This window comes from Lichenostomus cassidix, chromosome 4 (assembly GCF_008360975.1).
Source record: "Lichenostomus cassidix isolate B80296 chromosome 4, HeHo_3.0, whole genome shotgun sequence".
NCBI classification, from domain to species: domain Eukaryota; kingdom Metazoa; phylum Chordata; class Aves; order Passeriformes; family Meliphagidae; genus Lichenostomus; species Lichenostomus cassidix.
Genome location: NC_139484.1, coordinates 6961710 through 6981647, shown reverse-complemented (window position 1 = coordinate 6981647; position 19938 = coordinate 6961710). Strand labels below are relative to the sequence as shown.

The 19938-nt window shown below is 45.2% G+C and overlaps 1 protein-coding gene across 12 annotated transcripts in view; it reads left to right on the top strand.

Annotated features, from left to right (window-relative positions):
* JADE1 (jade family PHD finger 1) overlaps positions 1 to 19938 on the top strand; it is a 106705-nt gene that overhangs the window by 63611 nt on the left and 23156 nt on the right. For 2 of the 12 annotated variants that reach the window (XM_085057678.1, XM_085057671.1), the window contains exon 4: positions 13856 to 13933. In XM_085057678.1, the coding sequence (XP_084913804.1) occupies positions 13928 to 13933 (6 nt within the window). In that variant the 5' untranslated portion in view covers positions 13856 to 13927. The other 10 variants (XM_085057674.1, XM_085057677.1, XM_085057682.1 and 7 more) reach the window with 10 other exon arrangements.

Genomic DNA, 19938 nt, shown 5'->3' with positions numbered 1-19938 from the left:
TTATCAGGTTGCACTCTGCAATCAGAAAATCTGTAATCAGATTCTTTTGAACTCTTCCACAAGTCTTGTCACAGCACCTTCCTTTCAGTACGTGATTTCTGCCTGCACAAACACAATTTAATATTGAAGTTCATTTAGATTAGCTGTTGTAATGTTGCTTGATGAGCTGCCAGATAGGCACATGTAGATATTTCAGCTGAGATTTGATCTGTTGCTGCTAAAATCTCACTTGCCTGAGGTTTTCATAATCCTTAGGGCATTACCTTGGCTGCTAATTACTTCTCTCATCATGTACAAAATTGTGTTATTTCCCTTAAAAGTGATGCATCATCTTCATCCAGCTTAACCTTCAGACCTGCAAGGTAACTGCTTCTAGTTGTTCCATTGAGTTTATTGTTCTACTGGTTTCCTGCCAGCTTCTGCTTTTCAATTACAGTAATTTGGAAACATGTGATTTCAGTAGCTATAATTTTAGATTTTTGAATTTAGTTAATTTTACCCATTGGGCATACCTGTCCCTGCTTCCTCTTCAGATGAGTGCACAGTGTCAGCAGTTGCATATCCACGCAATGATTGTGTCTGACTTGCAAAAACATTTTCAGATATCTATGTGCAAAGTGTCATGGAGGTATACTTTGCTCTGTGTTACATGCTGTGGGCCAGGCCAAAGGAGAGGATATGGTTTAATCATTAGAAACCATGGACTGAGAGGCATTACTTTAGGTTTCTATTCTTGGTTTTAATGCTGACTTAACATGTGACTTGTGCAAGTGATATAACCTTTGTATGTCCCTGCCTACCCACAGATAAAATTAGTATTATAATCTCTACTTCTCAAGTTTTGTCATTAAAAAGAGTACACTAGTCTGTCTGCTGCAAGCTCCATCTGAAAGCCTGCTCTAAAGTTCAGCTCTAAGGACTCATATTCATCCCTTTCCATCCTCATCCTTCACTGGCACAGCTTCTCCTAACTGGGGTACTGGCCCATACACCCAGTTAGTGACCTGGCCCAACTACATTTTAATAAACCAAATTTATTAAAATCTGGGCTGTGAGCACAGGAGAAACCACACCTTTGGTGTATGGCCTATAACTAAACAAATCACTCTCACAAGCAATCCTGGTAGCTGTAAACCTCAGCTTCCGAGTCAAAGGAAGTAATTTACTACCTGAGCTTAGTCTTTTTGACCTGCCTAATCCAGACACACCCAATTTTGGTAGTTGTAGATAATGAGAAGGACGAAAAAGCCCAAGAACCAATTAGTGGGGGGTTTCGTGTGTAATTTTGTGAAGCGGTCAGATGCCATGTTACCATAAATGATGTATTTGGGTTGGACAAAACTCTGACCACTGTGTTCCTCTGTGGCCCATAGATGAGCTGTGTTCAGTAAGTTTTATTTCTGCAGGAGTTAAAAATATTTGACTTACACAACTTGTATGCACGAATCAAAGTCTTTTTTTCCCTTGTTCATGTGAGTAGACCAGCTAGAGACAATATGGACCTCAACAGGAATTGGCCCAAACATGCATCTGTCTTATGGCTCTGCTCTACAAAATATCCCTCAGAGGAGATAAGAAAGCTCTCTGGGAAGTCTTACTCTTTAAGTACAAGCTAGTGTTGACAGTGCTGATTTCAAAAGAGCAAAAGAACAGTTTTGAGTTTAAGTGATACTCTTGGGCTAAACAGTGAGGAGAAAATCAGCTTTGTTAGCTCCACCTTCATGTGTGGAGACTGCCAGAATTAGTGGAAGGTACCACAAGTTGTCTATGTTAGCCAAAGACTAATTCTAAGCCTGACACATACTCTCTGAGTGTTCCTGAACGAGTGGTAACATTGATACAAAGATAATGTCAGAAGGCTCTATGCCTCTCTCCCTTATTTATTGTAACAAAGTGCCTGCTTTGCTGAGAGGGTAAATACCTTTTAGAGACAAAGGCTGATGTCAAAACTTCCACTGACTCTACTTCCAGCAGAACTTTCCTCATCACCTTGACATTTAGCCAGTGAAGGTAGCAGAAGACTACTCTCTCATGTTTGACCATAGCTATACCTGTATGCAACTTCATACCTGTAGTGCTGAAGTAATACAGGATGTAACCTTTCCTTTTTGTTTTCAAATCACTTCCAAAATTATTCTTCCAGTTACTGGCCCTTTGATTTTTTAAAATATTTCCTTTTAAAACATAGGAGCGTATTAATCCAGAGGAGTCTCTGCTACACTGTACTCAGAGACAAAATAGCATCTTTGTTCAAGTTGTGTTACCTTCCTGTAAAGACTAAGCTAGCTGCTTGTAGAGCACAGAGGAATCCCATTTGGGGAGTTTTCCAAAGTAATCGAGATAGTTGCTGCTTTCTAAAACACAGCCCATAATTCATGTTACCATGAAAACATTCATGTCATCTTACATGTGAAAACAGTCATATTATCTTAAATATATGGCCTCACATGGCTTCCAAGAGAAATGTTTCCTAAAATACAAGGTGTTACATAAACTTGGCTGTATATGTAAAGGAAAACTAATTGCAGAAAAACAAAAATACTTCCTCAAATCCAAGGATCTTGAGACAGGAAATTTTTTTTATCATTCCTCTTGAGAAATTAGAGCTCATTCACATTTAAACTCTTCTCAGAAGCTTGTTCTGAATTTCTTGGAAAGTGTTCAGAAAAGTGGAACAAACAGCATTTCTTGTGATTCTTCAGTCTTTTACAATGAACAATGTTATTTTAAATTATTTAAAATAAAGTAATTATGTTCATCCAGTAGAGGTGCATACCTCTGCGTAATAAATGCCAATTGACAGTAGGTTTGCCAACCTTGACTACTTTTCTGAACTTTTAAGTAGTCCCTGAGCTCTTATGGGGCCTGCGGACCACTGAGGGCAAAATAGATAATTTTGTGTTGTTTAGATAATACAGAACAACCCAGTCTCCAGTCTGAGTTGAAAACTGATGCTCCTGGAAGCTCAGGTGTAAGGTGATAGGGGTATGGCAGTAAGTTTATTACATTTATCAGGTACTCTGATGGGTGTATTGTATGGACAATCATGGATATTCCCAATTAGGCTGTTGATGTATGGAAAGCTATTCCAACAGGTATCTTGACAGGCCTGGATGCCAAGGCAAGTGCAGGAGAATGTAAGGAACGTGTGCATTTTCGTATTTTCATGTAGTAGGAAGCCAGGGAATCAAAGTCCTAGCCTCTAAAACCTGAAGGTGCTTCAGGGTGTTCTCTGAATAAAACCACGACTGTCTGATTTTCACAGTGAAAAAAACATCTCTGGGGGGGAGGATGTTTTTGTAGTAAAGTACAACTTTTCAGGATGTGCAGATTCAATGTAAGTACAGTTTCATTATTGGGTAGGTGGGTGGGTGAGACAGAATAAATGACTTGGTTTGCACGGATGAGTAACGACCCAATTCCTCTGCTGAACCAAGGTGTGATTCTTTGGCAGACTAATATTGCTGTGGAGGCTGCATTAATTTGTATTTGCATACTATGGGGATTACTTTACACAGATCGCCTTAATTCGGTGTCTGAGCTTATGCTGAATCTTCTCTGCGGTGTTTATTACCTCAGACTATATCTGCTCAGGAATTCTGCTCAAAAGGGGGAGTTTTTCACTCAGGGAGCACAGGTGTGCGGCGCGAGGTAAAGCGATTTATGTGGGAAAATAAAGAAATCTGCATTCAAACACGCTTTTGAGGTAATGGGAAGTTTAGTATGTCATTTGGTGCCAATTTAGGGTAATTTCCTCTCCTGCTAGAAAGATGTGAACCGCACCGCAGATTGCGTTGGCTCTTTCTAGTCTTAGAGAAGTACCAAAGTTAACGAGCCAGAGGGATAGCGCTGGGGGCTGAGAATAGGGACCGCGCAGTTTTATTCTTGCCCCGTCAATTCTGCGCTACGCCTGTGGCCACCGCGTTTAACTGCTGGTGCCTCAGTTTCTCCGCCTGACAAATAGTGACTCATGCCTTCTGCACGGGGAGCCAGTGCAGCGCTAGAATCCCTGCTTGCGAAATCGCCTTCAGCCTTTGCGAGGGAAGCGTTAATGGTCGCAGGGTAAGGCCAGCAGTGCCGCGGGCGGGATGCGGGCGCAGACACGTATCGCTTCCCAGCCGCCGGCCGCACGGCGTTGCCTGCCATCCGCATTCCCGCCGGAACACGGGCTGGAGGCGGCGGGAGGCGGTGGCGGCGCTGCCCCGGTGCTCCGGCACGGGCGGGGTGCGGCCGGGCCCGCCAAGAGTTAACGGCGGCTCCCCCGGGGCCGCGCCGCCGCCTCCCCACGCCGGCGCTGCGTTATTATTATTATTTCTCCCCCCTTCCCTCGCCTTCCAGTTTTGGCAGGGGATTAAAGCAGCTCCCCCCTGTGGCAGCAGTGACCCAGAAACGAGTTTGATTCACGGAGTCCTTCCTCCATAACAAGTACAAACGTCAGTCAGAGGGAATCCGTGTGTGTGAGAGAGAGAGTGTGTGTGTGGCGCAGCCAGCCGCTCTCCGTGCCCGCTGCCCGACGCCGCGCCGAACTCATGCGGCGGCCCCGAGCCCTCCGCGCAGGGGGAGCCCGGCCGAGCCGCCCGCCCTCGCCGCCGCCGCGCCGCCGCCAGCAGGTAACCGTGCCCGCCGCAGCGCAGCGCAGCGCCCGCCGCGGAGCCGCCAGCACAGCCATATTTGATGGGGTTTTTTTGTCGCTCCGGAGGCGGCGGGAGAGCAGTTTCGTGCCGAAGGTCGCTGCCTAGTGGAAATAAGATAGTACGTCATTAACATGGCGCCAAGAGCCGCGCCGCTCGCTACGGGGCGAGGGGAGGCGGCCGAGTTGCGGCTCCGCTATCCCACAAGCAACTTGTGCGGGGCTGGGGCGGGCGGAGGCGGCAGGGGAGGCTGCGCTGCCGCCCGGCGAGACCGGCCGTGCGGGCAGCCGGCCGCGGCTCCCTTTTTGTTCCGCCGCGGGCGAGCGGGGACCGCGCAGCTCCTCAGGTGCTGCGGCCAAGTGAGCCGCCGGTGTGCCGAGCCGAGCCGTGCCGTGCATCGCCGTGCCGCCGGCCCTGCGCCCCAGGCGTCGCTGCAGGCTGCGCCGCACGGGCAGCTCCGGGTATCGCCCGCCGCGGAAAGTAGGAAGCGTTGGAGCAACTTGGTAGCCAGATGGCAATGGCAGAGCGCAAGTCCTGCTCGGATGCTGATGTGTAGGAAGGGGGTGGGGGAGAGTCATGGCCACTGTGTGTCACCGTGTTACCCAGATGCCCACGAGACCCGTCGCCTCTCGCCGCGGGCGAGGAGCGGTGTGCATGGGAGAGGAGGTGTTTCGTGTGCAGGAGCAGCTTTGTTTCCCCCCCTCTACCCCCCTTCCCTCCCCAGTCGCACTTAGATTTGGCTTGTGGGGAAAAAAAAAATGCTTGGAAAGCATAAAAACTGCTCATCGGTGAAATTAAACAGAAGTTGCCATTCGGAGCGGGCGAGCCGCAGCCGATCGGCCGCCTGCTTGATGGGCACCGGTGGGTGTTCCGCCGGAGGCTCGGAGCGCCGGGCTGTCAGAGGTGGCCCTGTCCCCCCAGGCGGGCGAGCTGTGTCTCCTGCTGGAGAACAACTTGCCCGAGCCCTGAAGTGCACGTGTTTGAAAGTGGGAAAAGGCGGGGAAATGTATACGGCGCTGCCCGGCCCCGGCGGGGCGCGGGGCGGCATCGGGGCAGCGGCCGGCAGGTGCACGGCGACCCCGCGGCGCTCGACCCCCGCCCCGGCTGCGGGGGGCGCGGAGCGAACTTGGGCAGGACGCGGGGGATCCCGGCCCCCTCCCGCCGCTCGGCCCGTGCCCGTCGCAGGCCGAGGGGCGAATCCGCTTGGCCGGGCTGGAGTTTGCGGGCGAGGGAGCGGAAAGCGGCCGGCGGTGTTGGGGCGCGAAGGGAACATCGCGGGAGGACCGCGGGGAGCTGCGGCGACCGCCCCAAGTTGCTCGGGCGGCGGTCAGGGTAGCTCCGCGATTTGGCTCTTGCCCCGGTGCCTGGCGAGCGGGACGGAGCGGGGCTGCGGCGTTCCTGTGTAACGGGCCGCTCTGCCCGGGGAGGTGAGTGCAGCTCCAGCCATCATTCCACTTGTTCCACTTAGACAAAGCCACCCTGCCTGGCTTTGGGCTCGGCTAGTTGCCTGCTCCGAGGAGAATTTCGGTGCATTTATTTATTTTTTCTTTTTTTGGGAAGGGGGGGGTGTGTGTTCTGTTGTTTTGGTTTTATTTGTGGATTTGGGGTTTGGTTGTTTTTTTTTTTTAATTTTTTTAAATTTGCTTTTCCCTTCCCGTTCGTGCCCGCCCGTTCGTTGCCGATAGGATGATTTTGGGAAGGGTGGAGGCAAAGGGTGTTTGTTTGTTTGCACCGCCTGCTGGTTGGTTTCCTGTGACAAGAGGTGATAACACAGTTTCCAGAACTGTCTGGGAGTGGGAGGAGAGACAGACACAGAAAATGAGCTCGTCTCCGATCTGCCGCTCCATCCGCCGTCCCGTCCACCCCCTCTATTGCGGCGCGGCCCCGGGGGCGGGCGGGGAAGGTGCCTTGGCCGTTTTGGGCAGTGACAGGGCTGTGAGGGAGAGGCGGCGGAGCCGGGGGCACCAAGTTTGATTTGCAGCCGTGGCCGAGCGGATTGGTGCGGCCGGCGGCGGGGAGGAGCGGGAGCCGGGAGGGAGGAGAAGGAGGGGGCGAGCCGGGCTGTTTCTCATGGAAGCCGGCGGCCGTGCGGCTGGCCGGGAAGGTGCCACCCCGCGGGGGAGGTGTCGCCCGGCGGCACCGGGCCAGGAGGCCGTTCCGTGACCTCAGCCGGCCGTGCCCTGGCGGCTCCGGGCGCCGCTATCGCCGAGCCTGGGCGGGCGCGGTGCGGAGATGGGATCGCTGCGGGAGGAGGAGGAGGAGAGCCGCCCTGAGCGGCACCCGGGCGGGCTGGAGCCGGCGGTGGGGGTGAGCGGGAGCACCGCTGGGGAGGTGACTCCCGAAGCCTCGGCTGTCACCGTGTGGGCTGGTGGCCCTGAGCCCGCAGCCATGGGCGCGGCGGGGCGGCCGAGGCTCAGCGCACCTGCGAGCAGCGCCTGCCGCCGGCCAGCTTCTCCTCCCCGCTCTCTCCGGCTCCTCAGATGACCGCCTTGCTCTGGGAAAGTTTATTAGATTCACCCGCAGGTGAGATCCGGGGCATCCTGAGGTCTGCCAGCCCCCCCGGTAATACAGGTCCTGTGTGACCTGGTCTGAGGGAGCGTTAGAAATTCCACTAGGATTTAGCAACACATTGTGGTTGACGTTTTCATGTGGAACGCTGAAGATGCTTTTATGCCAGCCCCATTTTTTTAGGGAAAGATTAAGCTGTTATTTGGAATAATTTCCTTTTTTAAGCAGGTGTTGTCTTGTAGCTAAGTCAGAAGCTGCCCACGCTTGCAAACCTAAAACCTTCATAAAAGTTATGCCAAAATATGCTTGTTATGATTCTATTTCTAGAGATTTCTCACACTCAGTGGGATATTGTTGAAACAGCAAGGATTGTATGTTTTAGTGGCAGGATTTTCCCTCTGGCTTCAGATACCACTTGCTCCCTGCTTCTGAGCTGTGTTTAATATATATGTTTAAAATAAAATAATAATAATAAACTCCCCTTTCCTCTCACAGCTGCAGATTTCCCTTCCAGCTTCTCTGGTTTCATTCCCAATTCACAGAGTATAGTGAAAAAAAACTTCCAGTCTTTCCTCAGATGTTTTCTCCATGTGGTTAGTACTGCTGCTTGACACTCCTATTTCCAGCTGGAGATGACTAAGCTGGCACCACTTCCTAGGTGGAAGAGATGAACTGCAGTGGGTGCAGGTTGGGTTGCATTAATTCCTGGAGCCCAGTTTGTGGGTTGCTTGAGATTTCGGGCAGTCAGTTTCTCCACCACAGTTTGGGGAGTAATTTGCTGCCACTGCCCAGGTGGTAAGGTAACATCATGAGCTGGCTTACACAGGCGCATGAATGAACTTGTGGGTTCCTGAGAAGTGTTGGGTTGATGTGTCCAAATTGCGCTCTTCTCTCACCTTGTGAAATTTGGAATAGGTGTGCTGAATTCAGTAGAAATATTCCTTGTGGAGAACACTCTTGGCCTTGTTTGGCCAAGTACTTCTTTGTTTTGTGAGATTTGGAGGACTTTTTTTCTCCAGATTTAAGGTCTGTGGCTTTTTGCGCTGTGGACTGTACTCCATAATGCTATGCTATTTCATTTACGAACTCTCCTTGTATCTTTGTGACTATAAAATGTTGCTGTGAAAGCTTTCATGGAATTTTAAAGTTTCAGGTGGATTTTAATAATGTAACTTATTTCTGATGTGCTTCCCTTTTTTTTTTTTTTTTTTGTTTTGTTTTAGGTCTAGGGTAGAAGCAAAAAAAGCTTCTCATGATGTCAGGTGTCAGTGAAGAAATATAAATAAGCTAATAAGAAATATAAATAAGCTTATAAGGTGTTATAAATAAGCTATTTAAAAAGAGCCCAGTAATAGAAGACCAGTGTCTTCATCTGTAATCCATTTTATTAAGCTGTGTCACACTTCACTTCCATCTGTAAAATAGGTGTTTTGAAGCAATTTCTTGTGTACTAGAGATAATTTGGTCTTCGTTTCATTGCAGTTAGTGAGTTACTTTCAGGAAAAGCCAGTTTTTCAGTTTGTCTTCAGGGTGTACATCTGTCATAACTCTGCTTTCTTCCCATTCTGTCTCTGCAGCTGTTCCGTGCAGTTTGTTATAGTGACACCCGTTAACATGGTTACAGTTAATTGTCTGTCAGAGTTTGAATTATACACTCTTTTACCCAGGGGTTTATACAGCCCTTGAAAATACTTCAGTAAGAATCATGCCGTGGAAAACCTTTGACCTGAGGATGTAGATTTTTCCATGTATAATTATTTTTTACAATCTGGTTCTGTTTAGCTATTTGCATAACAAGGACTGACACACTTTACATCTTTCTCTTTGATTGCCTTTCTACTTGAGGTCAAACTGAGTGAAGAACTATGTGGGGTTCTTAACTGTGCACGTGGTAATGTGGCACATGGGTGTATGTGTGTGCAGGCTGTTGTGCCAGTTTTATGGGGTACTGTCTGGATTTCTGCTCTCTGGATTTTTTACAATCTTATCAGTACAACTTCTGGGACTTCATTGCGGGAGAAAAAAAGGAAACATTGCTGTCCTGTGGGGTCTTTGGGCTTTGTTGGTAATTCCATTTCTTGGAGATGTAAGAATGGAGTAGCATGGTAATGCATACTCCTAAAAGTAGTGGATTTTCTGTACTGTGTCATGTTGCTGAATCTAGCCCATTGCACTACATCTGTCATGAAATACTGGAAAGAGGACAGCAAAGTCTGTATCCCTACCTGCTTCTAGCTGTTTGTGTAGACTTAAATGTTTGTTGCTCGCCTCCACAAGGATATATAAATTCAAATGCTGTTTTGTGGCCTGACATTAATTATATTGGGTTATTGTCTAGTAATTTCGTTTGCACAGCATTTACAAATATTTTGAAAAAGGCTTACCACTTTCTCCAAATTACAGTAGCCAGTTTCAGGCAGCATAATCTTGCCTTCAAAAACAATTGGAGCAAAGGCACGATCGAAGTCCAGAGTATGTTTAAAGTTTGTGCCTAATCAATGAGTTAAACCCAGAGCTTAACCTCCAGAGCAAGCATGATGGAAAAGGGTGGAAAAGTGACTGGTGACATGTTTCTGTAAAAGCAGCGCAGTAGAGTGCATTGCAAGCTGTGTTGGCCTCACCAGTGCTGCCCTGGTGTGGGCAGCTGACCTGAGGATGACTGGGGATTAAAAAAATATGGTCTCTGTCCCATCTATGCCATTTATCATGGTGTTGTGATTGCTCTTGGAGTGAAGTGCTCTTGGATGCTTTGCTGCCTGTGGAATTGGAATAGCATTGCCAGCAGAGTTGTGGCTGCTTCTCAAAAGCTGTGTTTGGTTGAAGGCTGGCAAAAGTCTGAGTCTCAGTTTGGTTCCTACCCAATAAATGGGTAAATGTTATACTGGAGTGCTCAGGAGAAAGCACTATCAGCATGCTGTGTGTTGGTCTGACTGATTTTTAAAAGGATGGCTTTAACACAGAGAAACAATTGTCTTTCGAGGAACTCAGACTGAAAATTTACATGCAAAAGTTGCTGAGTTATTAAAAATTCACAGGTATCACTGAAAACTCAGAGAGTGTGGCTTGGTGATGCAACCTTTGTCAGCTCAGGGTTGTTGCACTTTGCAGCAGATTTCGGGGTGCTGGGCATACCCTTTTGGGGCTGATGTAAGAATTTGGGAAAAACAGCTGTAGAAATGTCTGATAGAAGATCCAGGATTCCCAGGCACTGCTTGGCTGCTTCCTTGCCTCAGACAACCCTTAGTTCTGCCAGGGGGATTGGGAGGTTGCTCTGTGGCATGTGTGGGTGCAGTGAATGTTTTGTGGAAATTTCTGGGCTGGACAGCAATTATGTGATTGCATGCACTTGGGAATTGAGCTCAGTCATCTGGGTGTCTCTTCCTGCCCTGCAAGTGTTGCAGGCCAGGGTGCATAGCTTTTGCTCTTGGTATTAAAGCTGGGCTCAAATATTTTACCCTTTTTATGCTTACATGTCAGTTCTCTTTGCTTACAGGTGCAGTGATCATAGTGTATGTCTGCTGGAACAGGGGAAAAACTTGCAGCATCTGTCTGCATCTAACCATCACTATCCATAATTCATGTTTATTTTTAATGTATTTTACATTTTAATGCATTTTCTGATGCATTCCTGGTGTGACTCTGAGTCACCCAGCACCTGACAGAAAGCAGTAGCCTTTGAGGCAGAGGCACCGTGATACCCTTAAACCCAGCAGCATTTCAGTCTGCATGGCTTTAAGTCTTATTAGCTGTTCCTGTGTTATCTCTAGAACATATGTTTTGAGCTGTGGATATGAACATCTGGTGGGAGTGGTTTAAAATGATTTTAGAAGTTGAAAAAAGCTGTTCTTCTAATGACAAAAGTTCCAGGGGGTTAATCTTATGGTATTTGAGTGTTGGTCTAAGAAGCCAAATGCTTCTTTTTCATCTGTGATTTAGCTCCCTGTAAACTCAGGTTAAGTTCAAAGATGAGAAAATGAGATCTGGGGGTTTTAACTTTTTTTTTTTCTCCCCATGTGCAGCTGTAAAACAATCTCACAGGAGCTTAATCAAATGTGATATTTCTTCACGTGTTACTATTGAGACACAGGCTTTTCAGTGTGGCCAACTTCAGACACCTGACTAGAGTGGGCGAGGAAATTAGCTGCCTTATCGAATACTCTGTGCTCAGGAAAGTGGCTTCTCTTCTGGCTTATTTCCTGAAAAGCTCTGGGGAGTGCTTAAACTGGAAGGTGTGAATACCACTCTTTCCTTTAAACAACAATCAAAAGGAGATGCTTAATTTGTTTTTTAAGGACACATGATACGAGGAAGAAAGTTCTATCTCTTTCCTTATTTTTTTGAATTTGGAGAAAATATGCTAGGAGAAGATCAACTCAAAATGCACTTGTCCAGAAGGATGTGAAGGAGCAGAATTCTCAATTTTCTTGTTTGTTGCTAGTGCACAGGTGTGTCTCAGTGTACATATGCTCCATTATTTTGCTTTACAGTGTATCATGCTTTTCAGACCATGTGGGAGATAAACCAAGAAGTGAGGATTTTGACCAGGAATATACAAATTACGCTTCTGATACAGGACAATTTTTCTTCTTCCAAATTTTCTTTTCTTTGTTTATGGGAGATTTTTGCTGAGTGAATATCTTCTTTTACATTGGTGTTACTAGTATGTAAACTAATAGAAAAAGAGCCTTACAGAATAGATATTCATCCCTCTAGTTTTGGCCTTGTAAGAAGGAATTGGTTTTTCAGTTCTGTCTTAGCCTGTTTGGAAACTGAATGTTGGCTTTCTGTCTTTGTAAGTGACTGTATAGGAATTTGGCTCTGGATCTCCTGCATTTATCCCAGATGTGTGTACAGTGGGTTTTGATGGTCCTGGCTGGTCTGTGCATTTATCCACTGGCAGCATTTCCGTCTCCCATACACACAAAGTTCTGGCCTGCTTCAAAGCAATTTTTGGAGAGAATTCTCCTAGCCCTGTAAGACACTGCCATTTATGTTTCTTTATTCTCTGGCATCAGACATTGTATGTGAGCTCTTACTCTACGAAATGGTGACAAAAGGTCTTGGTGAGGTGAGCTGTTCAGCTTCTCTTTAGGGAGCAAAGTTTGCCATTCAAAACTGTGACATGTTTCAATGACATGTTTCAATGACAGATGTATTAAATCCCACTCTAAAAAGTCAGTCTGTGGGAGGGAGGCTTCCCCCCAACTCTGTTTGCACATATAATATGAAAAAGGAGGCAATCCTGCAATGCTGGGCTCTTAGAACTGTATTAAGTTCACTGGAAGTGTAAAGTAGAATCTCAGATTCAGTTGCTTGTGACTTGCTAGTGGTGATAAAATGAATCCCCTCAAAAATACTGATTCCTTTTTATATTAATCACTTCTGGAGGAGCAGGAGTTTTTGCACTCTTTTGGAAATAGTCAGGTTTTGGTTAGGGTTTTTGGGTTTTGTTATTTTGGGAATCAGTCTTACTGAAGTTGAAGGCATTGAATTTTCTACAATGAGCCATGTTCTCAGTGCACAGTGTTGAAGCTGTTAATTCTTACACTAAAGGGTCAGTTGAAAGAGTTTTGTTGAGAGGTTTTGAGGAAGTCAAGCTCACGTGGAAATAAGGTTAGATTTTGTGCACTTACCTAGGAGGAAAACATGTTTTGGCGTCTGATCTCCAAATCTGTGTGCAGAGGTAGGTGTGAGGGATTTGCTGCTAGCAGGGTGCCTAAGCCTTGCTGAGACCACGATTGATATGTGGTAAGTGAAGACTCAGGGGTTTTGATGTGCATCTAGAGTCCTTGTCAGTTTAGCTTATGGTGGATATGCCTTTCTGGGCTTGTCTTGTCATGTTTTTTCTGCTCTTCAACTTGCGCTTTTTAATAGCTTTTTACATGTAAATACTGACTAGCTATTTACAGCTTCCTTGTTTGTTTTGGAATTTGGTTTCATTCCACAAGGAATGCACGTGAAAACACCGGCGCCCTGAGAATAGCGGCTGAAAAGATTGGGAATTTTTTTGCCTTTATATCAATGGTTTATGTGCCCATGAACTTGGCATTGGTAGAAATTTGGCAGTTTGGAGGAACTTCTGGATGATCATCTGAATAATCGTACTCCCAAAGAACAGTCAGTGTTGGGCATGGCGCTAGGAATGTGCCTGCAGGAGGAAGTAACTCTCATCTTAGGGGGTGGTGCTTTCCAGGGCACAGATGATGCATGTGTAGTTAACCTGGGAAAACTGGGCTTGCTACTGCTGATGTTTCATTTTTTATGTGTAAGTGGGTGACTTTAATCTCCGATTTCGTAAATCTGGCACTTTAAACGGGAATAAAATTGCTCCAAAAATATATTAGCCAAAGTAAATATTTACTCAAGCAGTAAAAATGTTATTGTATTGCAAATCTAGTATCAGAATGGGCAGGGGAAGTTAAGCACATTGGTTGCAGATATTTAGTGATTTTAACACCTCTCAGGACAAACCACACTTTTCTGGAGGGGGTGAAAGCCTTGGTGGGATTGTCACTGGTGCTCTCCAGTGTTGTTCACCTGTTTGCATGATAACTGCCTAATTAAGCATACTTGAGAGGCTCGCTGTTCATATTTCAGCTGCCGTTGAAGTTGTTTGTTTTCCTTTGTGTGCTGTAAATGCTCGCATGCCATCAGCAGCACAGGCTGATGACTGTGTGTTATTACCTGGGGTTAAGTGCTGTCTCATTGCTTCCCAGGCTGCCTGCTGTTTCCCGGGGAGATCATGAAACGACATCGGCTTCCTAGCAGCAGTGAGGACTCTGACGACAATGGCAGTAAGTGCTCCTTTGTTGTAGAGTGCAGGAGGTTATGAGTTGGAAATCATGTTCTAATGCAGCGTTTCATGCACCAGAGGCGTTTTGCATGTTGGTGGAACTGGTAGGAATGTGTGTTGTAAGGGTCTAGTTTGGAGCTCAGTTGTTCTGAGCACAGGGGGACAGCAGATCCAGGATCCCCCCGTTGAACTGACGTAGAGTTTTGGTTAGTAACGTAAAACAAGAGGAAAAAGTGGTCATCTCTGACATCTTTGCAAACAGAATAATTTATCATCATAGGGACAGAATTAGCATGGAGACTTCTACTGACATTGCCCATAGTAGTTTGCATAAGGGTTTTAAATTTGCTTCAGTGTTCTCATACTCTTATACAGTGGAAAAGTATAGTGCTTCAAGCTTAAGCAGAAGAGATTAACAGAGCATTAAAGTTGTTCTTCACTGCATTTGAAGATCTTCTTTGAGGAATTATTTACAAGAATTTGAATTTAGCAAATCACTAATTTGGTTACAGCACATATTTATGGTTTTTAACTGTTTCCATACCGATGTAACTAGCACACACTGTGGTATCTATACTCTATGTCTTGTGTTTGGATTCCAGTGACTGATAATCTTTCATTTAAGCTGAATCTTAATCTTCCATTTAAGCAGAAAAAAGAAGGTGTGGTGGGGACAGACAAAATGTCAGTTTGGGGAATGTGCCAAGGTGTCTTATTTGCCCAAACAAGCAGATAGATTTTACTTGACAATACTGCAGCTTAGCCAGTTGTCAGAGAGGTTTTTGTGGTTTTAGTTTGATCTGTCTGGGTGCACATCTTCAAATCTGAGGTCTTTTGTAAAAGTTCAGGCTGAAAACGATCAGGTTGGTTTCCCAGGTGCTTTTGAAAGCTTCTCTCTGAGAACTTAGCCCTGTGGTACACTGTGGCTCCATGTAGGTGACTGCTTCACCTGCCTGCATTTCTTAGGTGTGTCTGCTGCCTGGGAGTCTGCCAGATATGGCCAAATCTGCCTCTTAAAACAACCCTAGGCAAACTGTTGCTGAAATGTAGTAGAGGTAAAAGGATTAGAGAAGGTAAGAGCTAGCAGGCTGATTAGGAGTTAATCCAAATAAGGATTGAGAAAAATCTGTTAGAGGTGAGGAACTTGGCTTAGTTTTGGAGAGCTACCTGCAGCTGGGGGATTTGGGAAGAAAAAAACGCAAACATACCAGACATGTTTTTCTTGGTTAGAAGTTTACTTGATATTAGAAAAATTGAAGTGAGTGTATTTCCTCAAAGGTGATGTGTACTTCCCAGAAACACAGGTGTGTTTTTGCTTGTAAAATAGACAAGTAGCAGCAAACATGTCTTCCATTAGAATTTTGCTTCACCTTTTTTTATTCCCTAGCAGCTTTATAAAATAGTGTTTCATATTATTAATAGTCTTTATTTTCACTCTCTTAGCTGGTTTGTTTTTTTAAATCTTTTATCCCTTGATGTGTCTTGTGTAACAGGTTTTACCAAATAAAATATGAAGCAGTTAATCTTGGAATTGAAGTTCTGAAATAGATACAGTTGACTGACCTGTTGCTGATTCCAGTGCTTGTCTGTAATGTCATTTGATGTATGACAATTTGGAATGGAGTTACTGACTTTGTGAATTATATTTTCCACAAAATCTGTTCCATACATCAAGATATAAGAAAATGAGCTTGGAAAAGAAAAGTGAACCCCTTGCCCTTTTATGATCTGTCTGTTCTAAAGCCTGGTTACTACAGATAATTTTGTTGAATAAATTGCATGGCAAAGGCAGTGGAATTTTAGAGATATTTTCAAGTATTATTTGAAATATACACACCTTCCTTTGCATTACACTCTTTTTTTCCTTGATTATGTTTTTTTTTTCCTCTTATGAAGTTACTGGGCAAAATCAGATACAGGTTCCTGCATATTCATTCTATTACTGTATACATGTTGAAGAAGATCAAGGGTTATTAATGAGAAGCTCAGATAACATTTAGTATGGGGTCAGCACCTCCAAGGCTTTTTGTCATTCAGGCTTCCCTGAAGTTCAGCTCCTTTCTCTTCACTTCTCCTGCTACAGGATATACCAGTGCTTCCCTGCAACTGTGTTTGAATGTCAAGGGTGTCCCCTTACAGGTTTCACCTTCACAGGATCTCTCTTGCCTTTAGTAGAATTACTGATTACTCTTCACTATGTTTGTTTCTGTATTCTTACTTTGCCAGTACTATCTCTGATCCACTGTACTTACAGCAGTCTTAGAAAGGTAAGCAAGTTCCCCCCATCCCCACCCAAAAAAAGAAAAAGAAAAGATAAAAATTTCTATTGCCTTTTTGTGGTCTGTATTGAAGGCTTCAAGCTTTTCACTAGCTGTTTTTCCTTCTCAGAGCTTCCAGAGGCAGACAATTGCATTTGGCTATTCTGGGTGTTTCAAACAGACATCTAATAGAAAAACTGAATGAAAAAGATCCACATTTTATACTGTTGAGCTCAGGAGCCTGAATATTTGTAACGCAATAATAATGATGCCACTAATAATGGAATTCATAAAAAAAAAAGTTGTTTTCCATTGGATCACCGAACTGAGTCAGTTTCCTTGGTAGTCACAAGCAAACAAAGCTCATACCCAAGTGCTAAAAATATATTTTACTGGAGATACTGTAGTTTTTCAGCGGAAGAAAAAGGTGCTCTCATTTTGTGAGATGAAGGAAGGGAGAATGGCTTTCCTTCAGGGGTGAAATACAGAAGAGAAGAAAGCTTAACAACATGTCTGCAGTCCTACAGTATATACATGTATTTACTGACTCATGTAAGGTACTTTAGCGTGGGTGGTTATGTGTTATTTGCAGTATTTTAAAGCCTTGCAGCTTAAAGTCAGCACCCTTGCTTTCCTCATCCCTTCTTCTTTGCCCTCAGACTTGATTCTTTCCCTAAAGCTAAGCTCCCAAAAGTATTTATTTCATGTACTTCACCCTAGCTACTGGAAATGGTTAAGCTGTGCCTCGTTAGAATCAAAATTCTAAATCCTCATTTCAACACAAAGCCAAAAGAGCATATTTGAAGCACTGGGCAAGAGGTGTCAGTGCCAGTTGTGCCTGGCAGTTCTGCAGTTAGTCCCTGGATATCCGAGTGTGTTCTCAGGGATTTCATTTTCTGAAATTAGAGGTCACTTTTGAACATCTTATCCACGAAATATAATTGAATGAAAAACGGCTGCAGGCATCGCTCTGGATTTTGAACTTTTGTCTAAATACAGAGGAATGGTATTGAGAGAGGCTTGGGGAAGTGTTTAAGGGTGTTGGCTCCTGAAAGCTCTTCTTCTCTGGTCACCTGGCAGAGCTTGTTTGATTCTGTGGCCTTCCAGGTAGTGTAGTACAGCAACTATAATGGACATTCATATTAGCCAGGCCCATCCTGAAAGCCTTGTGATGTACATGCTTCAAAGCCTGTAGTAAGGAACTCAGTAATGTGTACCTCAAATCAATTACACTCCTGTTTTCTGGTGGCTGGCTAGGGATTTTGATAGTTTTTAGGCAAGTTTTGTTACATTGCATTTCAGCTTGCTCCTCTGTTGTCAAACCTTCTCTTTATGGTTCGGGGTCTCAGTCTAATTAAATGTTTGATACTGCAGCCGTTTTAGCTTTCCTGCTCAGTGTTTGACCTGGTTTTTTAGCCTCGTTGGTCTGTAAATCTGCAGAGGTGGTTTGTGCTGAATATTCCATATGCTGTTTCCTGGTGAGATCAAGTTGTGCAGTGGAGGAGTTCCCATTTATAGCTCCAAGGCATTCCTTTTTACATAAATTGGTTGGGCATGTGGACAGCTTGTTTTTGAGAAAGGTCTGAAGCTCATGGACATTTCTATTGTAGGGAAATTGCGTGAAATCTAGGCACTCCTGGGTGTCAAAGAGAGTTTGTGCACTGTTTTCCATGAGCAAGGAATTCAAAGCATGATTTTATTCAGACTTTACTTGCTCCCATGATGCTTTTTCATTTATTCTTGGAGGGGTTATCAATTTATCATACTTCTACATGCAGAGTGTCCGAGAGAAGAACTGAAGACACTCGCAGATGAGAAATACTTCCAGGATTTACAGAGTTTCAAATGAGTTCTGAGAAATGAAAGATTTAATACCTACGGATTACAGAATAGAGTCCTGTAATTTAGGCAGGCCCTTATTCTATCGTTGCTAAACAAATGTTATTTTAAAGTTAAACGAATTTTGCCAATATCCATTGCACTGACTGAATGACGGGGATCTTCGATTTGGAAAGGGCTTTGAATCCCGGTGGATTTCCGTAGTGTTTGAGATGGATCCCAGAGTGCCTTCACAAAGGTTACTGAGTACATAACCTTGGGGGTGTGTGTCATTTACTGTAGAATTGCAGCCGCTGCTGGCCTGAAATGCGGTGATTACGTGTGTGGTGCTGTGCAGAGCTTTGTGAAAAGGAAGTGAAGAACATTTTTTTGTTCTTCGGTTGAGCTGGCTGGTAGGTAAGGGATGGTGATTAACATAATGTAGTTATAGTGCTCAGAATTTGGGCAAAGCAGCAAGTTTGGTGGTCACTGTTTTGGAAGGGGGTTGAAGAGTGGTGACAAATGCTAAGAATGAGCATCTTACCTAAAGGTCACCTCAGAGTGGGGCAGAGTGGCTTTTGGAGAAATTGTTTCAGCAATCTGGAAGGGAGATTTGAAAGGCCTATCTTGGCTGAGGAAGGGATTTCCCATAATCATCACCACTATTTGACAAGAAAAAAGGTTTGGTGGGGGAAGAGTGCCAGGAAAACCGCATCTCTGGACATGAGGAGAGCAAACTTCAGGCTGCTCAGGGATCTTGCAAGTAAAGTCTCTGTGAAAATGCTTTTGCAGGTGCTGGGCTCCATCAGTGCTGGTCACTTTTTAAACACCACCTCCCTCCTACAGGCACAGGAGCAGGCAATTCATAAATGTTGCAAGCCAAGCAGGCGAGGCAGAAGGCTGGCTTGGCTGAACAGGGATGTCCTCTTGGATGTAAGGCAGAAAAGGAAGGTGTATGCTCAAGAGGCACTTGGGTCTTGTGCTGAAAAATAAGAAGAGGTCTAGGAATTCCTGACTGTTAGAAGAGTGACATGTGCCTGTGTGTGGCTATGTGTGTGTGTTCTTTGAGATGACAAAACTCAAACGTGTGCTACTGAGGAAAGGGATGACAGGATGGAACTTGTATTGAAGTGCTGTGGCAGGGAGCTGCAAGGACAGTTCATTATGTGTGTCAGAGAAGGAGCAAACGTGCTGTGGTGTTGTAAGCCCTGCAGAGATCGTGTAGATCGACACATTGTTCAGCAGCTGCAACTGGGGAGTTGTCAACTGACGGTAAATTTCAAGTAGCATTGCTGTTGACAAGAGATAAAAGGCTATTGCTTCTTCTGTTTTGATCTTGAATGAGATTATTGTATAATAATATGCTATAAAGATAGGAAAGATAGATGGGCAAACCCTCCAGCAACAGAAAAGTGAGAAAGGAAATTTGGCTGTGTGAAATGATGTCTCAGGCTGTGCTTGCTTGCGTGCTGCTTTCTCTGTGATAATGCCCTGAAGTCACCTGCCCAGCCAGCTCTTGCTGTACCTGATATAATAGGAACTGCCCATGGAGTAGTCTGCTTCTGTTTGCTTTGTGCTGGAATTTGAGTCTGGACCTGGAGACATTTCTAAGTGGCATGGAGCCCATGCTGTAAGGAGCTGTGGGCCAGGCATTAAATGGGGAGACTGAGCATCTCTGTTTTCTCCTCAGGCTGCAGACCTTTCTGATGGCCTTGGCAGTGGCACCTCGTTGGTCTCAGAGTGAGCTGCAGAGCAGCACAGGCATCTGGAAATTCCAGTGTTAAGCAGAGGTGACAGCCAGACATGGATCCATGTCAGGGCTGCTTTGCTCTGTTGTGCTGCCTGCTGTAGCAGGAGTGTGTTTACGGTGGGAGAAGTGCTTTCAGTGATCTGAGGCTTTGAAGTGTTCAGAGGCTGTAGCAGCAGGTAG